We start from the raw sequence: 13,185 nt of genomic DNA, 5'->3' as shown, positions 1-13,185 counted from the left end.
GCACTCAGGGATAAAGAATTCAAAGACAATGATGATAAATGAATAAATGATTAAAAAACACAAAAAGCAAATAACAAATACAGCCCTTCTCAAGGTGGCACACAGCTGTAATCCAGCTATTTGGTAAGCTGAGGAGGTGGAGGTTACAGTGATCCAAGATCATGATACTCCACTCCAGCCTGGGCAATAGAGTGAGACTTCATCTCAAAAAAAAAAAAAAAAAAAAAAAGCCATTCTAAGTAGTGTTAGTCTGAAAAACAGAAAACCTGGTGAGTTCTGTAAATTACAAACTCCATAGCAAAAACCAATTTTATCCCTGACTTTTCCAATGCTGATATTGGCAAACACGTGACAATGCTCACAGAGATGATCGTCGTCATGTGAGAAAACTCTGCTGCTTCCCCTCTGAACAGATGAACTGAAATCTTGGTAATCTTTGACTTGTTTTTTAAAATACCAATGGTATTTTTATTTGGTGAACCAGTCTTTCTGATGTCTACACGCTCCTGCCCAATTTTTCTTTCTTTTTTTTTTTTTTGAAACAGAGTTTCGATCTTGTTCCCCAGGCTGGAGTGCAATCTCGGCTCACTGCAACCTCCACTCTCAGGTTCCAGTGATTCTCCTGACTCAGCCTCCCAAGCAGCTGGGATTACAGATGCCCACCACCACACCCAGCTAATTTTTTTTCTTTTTTAGACGGAGTCTTGCTCTGTCACCAGGCTGGAGTGCAGTGATGAGACCTCAGCTCACTGCAACCTCTGCTTGCTGCTACCTCTGACTCCCTGGTTCAAGTGATTCTCCTGCCTCAGACTCCTAAGTAGCTGGGATTACAGGCATCCGCCATCATGCACAGCTAATTTTTGTATTTTTAGTAGAGACAGGGTTTCATCATGTTGGCCAGGATGGTCTCGATCTCCTGACCTCATGACCCACCCATCTCGGCCTCCCAAAGTGCTGGGATTACAGGCATGAGCCAGCAAGCCCAGCCTAATTTTTGTATTTTTAATACAGATGGGGTTTTGCCATGTTGGGCAGGCTGGCTTTGAACTTCTGACTTCAGGTGATCCACCCACCTAGGCCTCCCAAAGTGCTGGGATTAAAGGCGTGAGCCACTGTGCTCAGCCACAAGCTTTTCTTAAAGCATTTATAGCTTTGAATCTCCCTTTCACACACTCAACTAGATTGTATGCCCCGTGAAGGCAAAGATTTTTGTCTGTTTTGTTCCTGGCTGTATCCCCAACACCTAGAATAGTGTCTGGCATAGAGTAAAAGTTTCTGTTAATATGTGTTAAGTAGATGAATCATATGCTCTGTAAAAAACACTTCTATTTGTTCCAAAATATTTAATAATTGCTTATGTGCTACAAACTGGGGGTGTGGAAATGGAGACCGAGCTCTTGCCTTCAAGAACTCCCAGCAGACTGAGCGAGGTGGGCAGATAAATAGACATGGGTGCGACACCTACCACAGCTGTGATGGACATGCACAGGGCCTTGTGGAGACACAGAGGTCAGGTCCCTTACCCAGCTAGAGTAATCAGGGAGGGCTTCCTGGAGGAAGCTAGACTGAGAGAGGACAAGGGGATGGCCAGAGAAATAGGGAAAAGCAGGAGGGTGTCTCTGGTAAAGGACACAGCATGTACAAAGACATAGAGATGAGAAACAGTGGGGGCAGGGGGCAGTAACAAGCTCTGAGGCCAGTGAGGTCTGCAAGGCCCGAGACCCCAAGGGCAACAGGCACCTGGAGAAGGTCCTTGTCCCTCCTTCCACTGGCTCCATGTGCCAGGCCACAGGTGCTAAGCTGAGTTGGGCTGCAGCAGGACAGCAGCAGGCAGGCCACTCACCTGGTGTGCTGCTGGAGGTGGGAGAGCTGCCGGAAGGACTTATCACAGTAGGAGCAGTGGTAGGGCTTGACACCCAGGTGGATACGCAGGTGCTGGGCCAGGTAGGAGGCGTTGGCAAAGGACTTGGAACAGTGCGGGCACTTGTGGGGCTTGGCCTCTGTGTGCGACTTGGAGTGGATCTGCATCTCCGACTTGGTGAAAAAGGTCAGCGGGCATACCTTACACCTGCGGGGCAAGAGGCACGTTCACACCTGGGAAGATCCCCCAGTCTATCCATCTCAGGGAGGCCTTCTACATCAGAGAGACCTTGCACCTGGGACAGGTCTTGCCTGTGAGCAGCCCAAGAAGCACAGGCCCACCTGGGAAAGACAAGGGACAGTCTCCCAACCTGGGCACCCTTAAATCTGGAAGAGGAAGCTCTCACCTGGGGGAACATTTACGGAGCCTAGGACACAGGGTTACACCTCATAGGGAAGACAGGCCTGATCCTGGTTCAGGATCACATCCCATGGTTCGGGGGAGGAGGCACTAAGGGGTGAAGTAGTTCTCGACCAGGCTGCACATTAGAATCACCTGGGGAGCTTCCAAGAACTACCAATGCCTGCCCCACCCCCCATGCCATCCACACTCAACAAATTCACTCAGAATTCCTGGAGGTAAAGCCCTGGCATCCACATTTTCAGAAAGCCCTTCAGGTGAATCTTTTTTTTTTTTTTTCTTTCTTTCTTGAGACAGAGTTTTACCCTGTCGCTTAGGCTGAAGTGTAGAGGCCCAATCTTGGCTCACTGCAGCCTCTGCCTCCCAAGTTCAAGTGATTCTCCTGCCTCAGCCTCCTGAGTAGCTGGGATTTTACAGAGGTGAACACCACACCCGGCTAACTTTTGTATTTTTTGTAGAGACAAGGTTCCACCACGCTGGCCAAGCTGCTCTCAAACTCCTGACTGCAGGTGATCCACCCACCCTGGCCTCCCAAAGTGCTGAGATTACAGGCAGAAGCCACGGTGCACGGCCAAGAGACAGGTGATTCAAAGGTGGCCAGGGCTGACACAACACTGCTTAAAGGGAGGAGGAAACTGACTCTCACAACCCGAGGCTGTGGGGGTGGCTGCCAGACACAGGCCACACCTAAGGGGCCATGGCTCTATTCTCTCCAGGAGCCCTCCCTGTACCTGGACTTCGGATGTGGGCGGGGCTGTCCACAAGGCCCCGCCCCTCCAGACACTGGCCTTCCCCCTACCCCACTTGGCCCAAGGTGTCCTGTTTCAGCCCCGCTGCAGGGCTCCTGGGGCAGCCCTGGCTCAAGCCCCAGCCCCAAGCCCACTTGGACCCCGTCCCGCCTGAAACCCCCACCTGTACGTCTTGCCCTCCTTGGCAGTCTCGCCCGAGGCCAGGATGGGGTAAGGGACTACTAGGACAGGCGGACCCCCCGGGTTCTCTGCCTTGATCTTTTTGCGGCCGCGTTCGGACTTGGGGGGGCCAAGCAGGCCATGGCCCTGGATTGTCTTGATGGAGTCCAGGAGAGGGGGGCTGGTGATCCCTGAGATGAGGGTGGGGGACGAGGCGATGAGGCGGCTCTGGCTGGTGGTGGTGGGTGTGGACGGGGTGCTGGTACCCGTGCCCGTGCCCGCGCTCGACTCAGAAGTGCTCACAGCCGGGGTCCGGGTGGACAGCCCCAGACCTGCAAAGACATGTGGGTGGGGTCACGGGTGAGGGGAGCTGCAGAGGCCAGCTCGGCCCGGCCCGCCCACCCAGCTATGTGATTTTGGCAGGCGAGCATCCCCTTAATGAACATTCATAAGTTACTACGCAGGGGCAACTAAATGACAGCTTCATGTGTAAGATGCCTTAGACACCTTAAGATTAAACTGAGTTAGGTAACAGCGGCCCTTTGGAAAAATTCAAACCATAGAAAAAGACCGAGGCACAAAGAAGTTCACTACTGTCTTATTAATAACAGCAAAATTTTGGAGGCAACTGAAATATGCAACATTAGGAAGGGGTTCGGTAAACAGCGATCAATTGCCTCTACTGAACTGCCCATTAAAAAGAAGGTTATGTTTGTTGAAGCAAACTACATATGTATGCACAGAAAAAATAAAAATAATAAAAGGGCTTAACTGTACTTTGATTCTTTGCCAATGAGCTTTTAAAAAACTTTTGTAATAAAAGTTCTTTTAAAAATGAGGGAACTAGAAACATTTACGTTGTCAGCTGAAACAGACAGATGAAAATGGTATCTATTGTGTGGTTCTTTTTTTTTTTTTTTAAAGAAAAACTAAAGATCTGCGCATTGAAAAAGATAATGTCAAGTCAGCAGGAGAATGTTTTGTATCATACACTGGCGGTGGGAGTGTACATTTGCAAAGCCTTAATGGAAGGTAGTCGGGCAACAGCCATTAAAATTTTAAACATGGCCAAGTATGGTGGCTCACACTTGTAATCACAGCACTTTGGGAGGCCGAGGTAGGAGGATTGCTTGAGCTCAGGAGTTGAAGACCAGCCTGGGCAACGTGGCAAAATCTGTCTCTACAAAAAATACAAAAGTCAGCTGGGTGTGGTGATGTGTGCCTGTAGTCCCAGCTACCCAGGAGGCTGGGGTGGGAGGATCACTTGAGTCCAGGAGGTCAAGCCTTCAAGAAGCCTTGATCATGCCACTGCTCTCTAGCCTGGGTAATAGAGCAAGGCCCTATCTCTTTAAAAAATAATAAGTAATTCAAAAAATTTTAATGTACATAACTTTTGACCAAGCAATTCTACTTCTAGAAATCTACAATAAAGAAACATTCCCACATGAGCAAAGAGATGTGTGTACATGGGCCTTCCATACAAATCGGTGATCAGACAAAACTGGACACAACCTATTTGTCCTCAGCATGAGCTTTGTAAGCAGCCGTGGTCCACTTTCATTGGGGGAACTGCACAGCCACTAAAACAAGCTCGATGTGATGCAGTGACAGGGAGAGAGGTCAAAATGTGCTGTCAGACGAGAGAAGCAAATCAGACATACGAGGTATCTATTTTAAAGAAGGCACACTCAAACTACATACATATATATGGACAAGATACATGTGCATGTAAACGCACAGGACTAGATCTGAGAAGAGACACAACAAACCGCTAATTGTGGTTCTCTCTAGGGAAAGAGAAGTTTTTTTTTTTTTTTGGTAAAAGGAGATTTTCATTCTTTGTCTACCCGATTCTATATTATTTGAATCTTTTACCTGGTGAGTTCATCTATTTTTAACATCTGTGATTAAAGGACAAAATAAAATAAATTATAAACATATAAAAATTCTAACAGTAGGATTAAGGCTATTTTTTCTCTTTTCAGCTTGTTGGCAATTTCTAAATTTTCTATAATGACTATGTATTACCATTATAATAAAAAGTGGAATATATATGTTTATGACAGAATGGTGAGTAGAAAAAGCAAGTTAAATAATAGGTACAGCCCTACCACAAGCTCAGCGAAACACACATGAATACTGGAAAACAAAAAAATATGGCAAAGGAAGGAAATGGACCAAGAGCCTCTCTGAGCTGCTGGGTTGGGAGCTGGGGATTATGAATGATTTTTTGTGTTGCTAGTTTCTCTTTTTTCCAAATATTCCTTAATATGCTTATATTACTTTTTTAATATTACTTTTATAATGGAAAAAATAAATATAATAAAATCATAATAACAGGGGATGTGCAGAGTGCAGTTGGGGCCTGGAGAGGTTTGCCAGGCCCTGTAATTCTTGGGTGACTCTGGGAAAAGCGGGGAGAGACGGAAAGAGGCAGAAGCGCCTAGCTGGCAGTAAGGACGACAGGGGAGGAACAAAGCCCAGCCACTGTGGTCTCCCAAGAAAGCCTAAATAACCAGGCTCCAAGGAGGCCCTCTGGTGGCTCCAGCCCCTTGTCATTACCCCCAGGATGTCCCCCAGCACCCTAGCCTCAACCTATCCAAGACTAAGCTCACATCTTTCCCCAGCCCTGTTCCTCCTCCAGGGATTCCATCACAGGGGCAGTGCCCTGGGAGTCTCCCTCACCTCCTCCCTTCCCTCACCCTTCTACATCTTGTCCTCTCTTCTCCCACGATGTATCTCAGATCTGTCCACCTCTCTCCGTTCCCACTACCGCTGCCTTGCCCAGGCCACCACACTCCTGACAATCTCCCTGCTGGCATGCTGATCCCCTGACAGCCCAGTCTCCACCTTGCAGCCAGACCTGGTTTTCTCAACCCACCTCTGAGTGTTTCCTCCCCTACTTAAAAACTTTCAATGGTTCCCCACTGCCCAAGGGGTTAAGTCCAAACCCCTTTGTGGCCCACAGGACCATTCGTAATCTGGTGCCCACTTCCTCGAAGCCTCAGCAGAACTGAGCATTGAAACAGAGTAAAGACATGGGCTCTGGAGCCACACTGCCGGCTTCTGCCTCTTACTAGCTGTAAACTGTGGTTGCATGTGGCTTTACTTTTCGCTGCCTCAGTTTCCTCATCTGTTGAATGGAGACATTAAGGTGAACTGCATGAAACTGCTGTTTTTCTAAGTCAAAACAGTCCAGTGTTCCACCTAATACCAACAGCACACACCTCACAGGCTGCTGGGAGTACAATGAACACTGGTGAACAGACACCAGTGCTCGACTGGAGCCAGCTGCCATCATCACCATCATCACCATCATCACCATCATCACCATCATCACCACCACCACCTTCCCGGCCTTCCCACCCCTGACGGTCTATCCTTCTCTTGCTTCCTACACACATACTCCCCTCGCATGTGCGGTTTCCACTTCCTGTCCCAGTTCCCTAGTTTGCAGCCAACCTTTCCTTGCGTTTTGGCTCCTCCTAGGAAGTCTCTGACCCCCTAGATCTGGTCAGGGTCGTTCTCTGGAGTCCCAAAGAATCTCGGGATTTCCAAAGTTCTCTATGTGAACTTGACTTTCCTGGTATGCCCTATGGGGCAGTCACCCACTCCTGTCGTGTCCACTGTGGGGTGGAGCGTCTTTCCAGTACAGGGTTGTTGGAAGTCTGGTGCTGTGGCTCGTCGGGGCCAGACCCACCACCCAAAGCTTTGTGTCCTACCCTCAGGCCCTGCCCACCCTGCTCTCACCTCCCGGGGTCCCATCCTCACCAAGCGCCCCCTCTACACCCGCCCCCTTCGGTCCAGTCCTCGCAGGCCCCGCCCACTCGCGCGGCCCCGCCCGCGCCGCCTACCTGTGACAGTGCTGGTGGCCGGCCGCGCGTGCAGCGCCACGTCGGGCTGCGGCACTGCCTGCGGATGCAGCCCCGGCACCTGCTGCAGCTTGGGCAGCGACATGACGGCCTGGCTGCTCTCAGCGGGCGCTGGCGGCACTAGCAGCGGCTGTTGCGACGAGGCCGAGGTGGGCGGCAGGTGAGGCGGTCTGATCTTCTCGGCCATCAGCTGCTCCTTGATTTTGTTAATCAGGACCAGGTTATCCAGCTGCGGGCGGAAGCGGAGGGGCTGAGGCGGTCTGGCCTGCGCCCCGAGCCTTCCCCAGGCCCGCTGGTCCACCCGCTAGCCCCTCGATCCTCACCCCTCGCCCCGCAGGCCACAGCCAAAACCCAAGGCAAAGCGAAGCAGCTCCAGGGAGAGTGGGAAAGCCAGAGGGGCGACGTCAGTCTTACCTGGCTGGGCATGGTGGGAGGAGGGGGCCAGAAGTAGGGGTTGTTAAATCGAGGCTCGGCCATCCTGCAGGAAGAGATCAACTGTCACCGGGAAGGGAGCCCTCCCCCACGCCTTGTCGAGCACCCCTCAATTTCACCCACTCAAGTCGGGGCCAATGTCTGGGATCCATGTCCCCATAGGTCCCTCAGCCTCACAGCACAGCAGGCCTCCCACCAGGCCCAGGGAGCCACACCTCCAGGCGGAAAAACCTTAATTCACCACTCACTTAGTGGGCCCCAGAAGGCAAAGGTCACATCGAAACCTTAGTATGTATGCTCATCCAGCTCCCCCCTCATTACCCCAATGCTGGCTAACCAATCTCCATCCCCAGGAGGGCCCCAGGTTACTATGCCAACACTGTGGGTTCAGCACAGAAGGTTCCCCCCAAGTCCAGAGACAAACTGGGGAGTCCTGGAGCAAATCTGTAAATGCCCATCCCTAATCCCTGCCCTTCTGCCCCCTGACCCTTGAGTACAGACATCCTTCTAAAACTCTGGGGGCAACATGGGGTCACCAGAAACACCCTTTCTGAAGGGCAGTTTGGCAGGACAATTTACAGTGCCGCAAATGATCAATGCCCTTTGACTCAAGAAATTATATTACTGGAAAGTTATCTTCAAGAAACAGGCCACCTGTGGTTGTTCAATTCGACGTGCAATATCTGACCTACAACGATGTGCATGAGAATGCTGTGGTTACAGAGGGGTGGGGTTGGAGAGGCCTGAAGCGAGGGCAGTCTGGGCTCTCCGGTAAAAGTATGTGACAAACTGTCTGGTGGCCCTCACCTCTGGCAAGTTCCATGGCAGGCCTGTGCGGTTAGAAGGCCTTTTCAACCAGGGCAGTATGAAGGATGGGCCTTCAGGGCTATCTCAGTCTTCCAGAAGGTTTGTCTTCCTGCGACCCTAGAGTAAGTCAAGAAGCGACTTACAGGGACCATGCCTCACAGAGGGTTTCCATTAAGTCCTGCTCCCTGTCAAGTTTCTCTTATCTCTCTCTTACAGAAAACACTTGCCTAACTGGTATTGTTGCTTAAATGTAATTGTTTATTTTGACAGGAAAGATCAAAATTAAGTGTTTTTAACCTCTTTTCCTGGTCCTATGAGCTTGAGAAGCCCCTACTGGAATGGTCGCTATAGGGTTTCGGGAGAAAACCCTCAATAAGGACACAATCTAATCTCATTTTAAGAAAGAAATTTTACGTGAATTATCTCTTGTGATCTTTACTTGAAGCATAAGAGGTAGTATTATACCATTTTACTGGTGAAGAAACTGAGGCTCAGAGAGCGGCAAAGGAGAAGACCTGTCTAGGGCCACAAGGCGAAGGTGCTACAGTCAAAACTAGAAATCAGATTTGCTCAAGCTGGTTCCTCTGGGGAATTTGCTTTGCAAACTCTAGTCTTTGGTAGAGCAAATGCCCATATACAAATAGCTCAATACCTATATCCAAACATCCTTACCCCTCACTCCCAGCCTGAGGGCCAGTTTGAGTCAGAGCACCCTCCTGAGGTGGCTGGGGCAGCTCCTGCCCTGTATCAGCCCTCCTGCTCTGCCATCCACAGGCACCAAGATGCCCTTCCCTCTGCCCACCCATCCCTTACAGCCCAACACAAGTACTTCCTGCCTGGAGTTCTCCCCAACTGCTCCAGACCCCTGGGACTTCTCCTTTCCCAGAACAAACTCGAAACAATAATTACAGTGAGGAGGCTGCAGGTTACCAAGTGCCTCTCTTGTGCCAGACACAACGATGCTGAAAGGCAGGTAGGCCCTCTTACCATCCCCATTTTATAACTCAGGAAACTGAATTCAGAGAGGTGGAGTGACTTGCTCAAGGTCACACAGCAAGTAAGCAGAGAGCTGAGATTCCCTCCCTAATCTGCCTGACTCCAAAGTCCAGCTCATCAGTCCCTTGGCCATTCAGGGGAACGACAAAGCGTCCCGACCACAGGCTTGTGAATAAGCCCTACCTTAGGATGACATGGCTGTGACCTCACAGGCAAGCACCTGCTCAAACAGCCGTGTCTGGACCTGTCCCAACTCTGCTGTTGTCCACAGGGGCAAATATGGAGGGGACTGCGCTGTAAAGCCAGGGTAAGGAGACTCCACGGCTAAGGGCAGGGAGCTGGGTGACTTAACCAGAGAAGCATGGGAATTGGAAACACCTGTCTCGTTCATCTGGGTCTCCCCAGCACCCAGGCCCAGAGGTTATCAATAATGTGAGTTGCATAATGGATTGGATACATCTGTCTCGTTCATCTGGGTCTCCCCAGCACCCAGCACCAGCGGTTATCAATAATGTGAGTTGCATGATGGAATGAATAAATGAAGTAATAATAATCAGAATGATTTTAAAGACAATCCCATACAATTATCTATCACTGCTCATAGTTTACAATGCTCTTCTGTGCCCACCGGCATTCTCATCAGAACCCCAGGAGGATGGCAAGCAAGGAAGAAGTTTCACCCGCATTTCACAGAGGAAGAAACGAGGGCACCAGGAGGGAGGCGTCTTGCTCAGGCCACATGCATGAGAAACAGGAAGCAGCACTGCGCTGCGATGCTGGGTGCTAGCTCTCTAAGCCTCGGGTTTCCTCATCTATAAAATGGGGTGAAACAGGCTACCCTGCTTCACTCCTGCCCTGGCCCAGGACTCTGCCCACTGCGCTTCGCTGCTTCTCTGTTCTGGAAGATCCATCTTTTCCTCCTCTTTAGTTTAGTTCAATGCAAAGTTCAGAGCCAGGACCCTGGTCAGGGAGCTATGGGAAGAGGGGGCCTAGCCCCTGGGTACCGTAGCTGGGATACAGCATTCTCTCTGCCACCTATCAGACCCCTGGTCAGGCAGGGGCCATCCCTCACTCTCATTGGGCCCCAGATCGCTTAATCTGATCAGTATCACTTCTGCCTGATTTCTCTGCATCCTTTACTGGCTGGTTCTACATAATTTAATGATCCAGTCAGTGACCCTAGTCCTGGTGTCTACCTACTGTGTGTCAGGCACAGGGAAGGCAGGGCATGGGCTGAACATTTCCTGAGCTCTTCCTGCATGTCAGACACATTTCTAGGTGTTCATCAACAGCATCTCATGTGAGACCCCCAACAGGACTCTGAGGTAGGTACCCCCTGTGCAGCCCTGGGACCTGTATGAGAGGGTATGGCCCTGGTAAGAGGTGAGTGGGGGGAAGGTGGCCAGGATCAGACCAAGCCACTCAGACCCTGCCTAAGGGAAGGGCTTGAAGCCAGAGAGAGACATGGCCAGATGTGTGTTCAGGACAGAGGGACAAGGCAGAAGGACATTTCTGGAAGAGGTCACGGCTTGAGCAAAGGCACGGAGATGTGGAAGCACAAGGCAGGCTTGGGACAGTGAACAGCACCCACGGGCACCAAAGACAGCTGCAGCGCAGGGAGGTGGTGAGACGCAGGGCACTGAATGCCATGCTAAGATCTTGGGTTGGAATGCTGGTGGTGAAAAGGCATCAGGAAATATGATGGACCAGGGGAGCGCTGAAGCAGAGGGAACTATTTGAGGATCTGGTGAGGGCTGCAGGTGGGGAAAGAGGAGCCTCCCTGGGGTTGAGTGTGCATGCCAGGATGGGCAGAGGAGACACGCTGGTGGCCAGGCCTCAAGCACGACAAAAGCCAAGACTTTCTACTGTGAGCCCCAAGACACAGGGCTGATCCTTACAGGGGAGCAAATGTCATTTTGTTTCTCTTATTCTAAAAGGTGAAAAACAATGGATGGGCAAATGAATGAAACATTCTGCTGCTGATGGCAGCTGGCCCACCTATCCGTCTATCCATCCATTCAGACCAGACAAATCCTCTGGGCCAAACGGGGACCAGTGCTGGGGAACCTGAGCCAAATGGAAAGAACCCTGACCTCCCCAGCCCCAAGCTAGGTGGAGGAAGCCGACAAGTGACCCACAAGCTTCTGCAAAGAACTGCCATGTATGGGACCTTCCACACACCACCAGTGACCTCCCTGAGGTCAAAGCTGATGGGCCACCTTCCAGTCCTGTCCTCCGCGGCCTCCCTGCCGCCCGGTCCCTTGGAGAAGTCCTGTGTGCCATGACACCTTGGTTCCCCTTTCTCTGCCTCCTTTAACATCTTTAGCCTCTCTTCCCCACCAAATCAGCTCCTCGGGATGGAGTGGGAGCCCCCTCTCTCCCACCAGCCTCAGTTCCTGGGTGGCCCACCCACTCTAGAGTCTAAACACCCGCCACACCCAAAGTCCCCACCTCCTGCCAGGCCTCTCCCCGACAGGCCGACTCCTGGGCTGCTCCTACTCCACAGGCCTGAGCTGGACTTGGTCTTCCCCTATGCCATGCACCTCATCTAGTCATCCCCAACTCACAGCAAGACATCCCCATCTGCCCAGATGCTCCTGCAGAGACACACAGTGATCTACCACACTCACCCTCCCTCCCACCCACCTCAGACCCATCTCAGCCATGTCCTCAGGATTCCAGTTCCAAAATCTCTCTCAAGCCCACCCACTCTTCTCCAACGGTCCCAGCCACTGTCGCCTCAGCTGGACCGTGGAACAGCCTGCTCTGTTTGCAGCCCAACATACCCACGTTCCAATCTTGACTCCAACTCACCAGCTGTGTGATCTTGGGCAAGGCATTTGCTCCTGCCCCCCATGTAAGGGATTAGCAGCCCAGAGCCAGGGACCTGACCCAGCCTGGAGAGGACCAGGGAGGACTTCCCAGGGGAGGTGATGCCTGCCTTGGGTCTTAAAGGATGAGTGGGAGTTAGCCAGGCAGAGAAGGCGTGAGAGCATTCCCAGCAGAAGCAACAGCTTGAGCAAAGGACCCCAGGCAAGGAGCCCAACAGTGTGTGAGGGGAGCCACGAGCATCCAGTGTTGCCTGACAGGAGATGAGGTGGGAGCCAGCAGCTGGGGCCAGATCTAAAAGGCTGCCCCCTGATTCCTAGGCCTGGAGGCTGGACTTGAAGCAGTGGGTGATGGTACAGAATCTGTGGTTGAGAAAGGCCCCTCTGAGTGCCCAGTGTAGAGGGGACTAGAAAGGCCAGGAGAAGAGGCAGCGAGAAGCCCCTGGGAAGCAGAGCAGAGAGACAGGGGCTGCACCTGGGCCAGGGAGGAGAGCGGCTAAAGAGGCCTGGAGCTGGAGGCCGAGGAAGCATGCAAAGGGGCCCCCACAGTGGAGCCCAGGAGGCCCAGTGGATACCAGTGCTGACAAATACAGCCACAGGAACATGCGGACAGACAGTACCAAACCAAGACACACATGACAGACACAGACCTGTGGCCCCAAACATGGACTGATGGGGACCCAGCTGCTGCCGTGAGGAGGAACCCACAGCCACCACGACACAGGAGGCTGCTACAGGAGGGTAAGCACACACCTCCCCCAGGGCAGACCCGGAGGGTGGCAGAGGGGGCACTCAGGGAAGGCGGGACAAACACAGTGCTTTAATCCCCCAGAGAACAAACCCTCATTGACAGAGTGCAACCTGGAATCACAGGCTCCTTACCTAGAGTGTCCTTTCCCACTTGGTGAACTTCTACTCATCCTTCAAGACCCAGCTCAAGTGTTCCCTCTTCTACGGAGCTTTCCCTGAACCCCCAGCCAGTCACTTCCTCTGTGTTCCCAACAGCACCTTGTATATGGGAATAACAATAACAACAATAATAATAGTAATAAAGTGCCAGC

General features: G+C 51.7%; 1 protein-coding gene across 4 annotated transcripts in view; it reads right to left on the bottom strand.

Moving 5' to 3' along the window:
• The window catches only part of ZNF362 (zinc finger protein 362), a 41,290-nt gene that overhangs the window by 14,480 nt on the left and 13,625 nt on the right, over nt 1–13,185 (bottom strand). For 2 of the 4 annotated variants that reach the window (XM_039474096.2, XM_074380470.1), the window contains exons 2-6: nt 13,007–13,132; nt 7,476–7,539; nt 7,044–7,290; nt 3,194–3,521; nt 1,844–2,068 (exon numbers count right to left, since the gene is read on the bottom strand). In XM_039474096.2, the coding sequence (XP_039330030.1) occupies nt 1,844–2,068; nt 3,194–3,521; nt 7,044–7,290; nt 7,476–7,539; nt 13,007–13,044 (902 nt within the window). In that variant the 5' untranslated portion in view covers nt 13,045–13,132. The remainder of the gene's footprint in view (nt 1–1,843; nt 2,069–3,193; nt 3,522–7,043; nt 7,291–7,475; nt 7,540–13,006; nt 13,133–13,185) is intronic. The other 2 variants (XM_039474097.2, XM_074380471.1) reach the window with 1 other exon arrangement.

This window comes from Saimiri boliviensis, chromosome 11, assembly GCF_048565385.1.
Source record: "Saimiri boliviensis isolate mSaiBol1 chromosome 11, mSaiBol1.pri, whole genome shotgun sequence".
NCBI classification, from domain to species: Eukaryota; Metazoa; Chordata; class Mammalia; order Primates; family Cebidae; genus Saimiri; species Saimiri boliviensis.
Note: the sequence above shows the minus strand (reverse complement) of the source record. Positions and strands in the feature narration are given on the sequence as shown.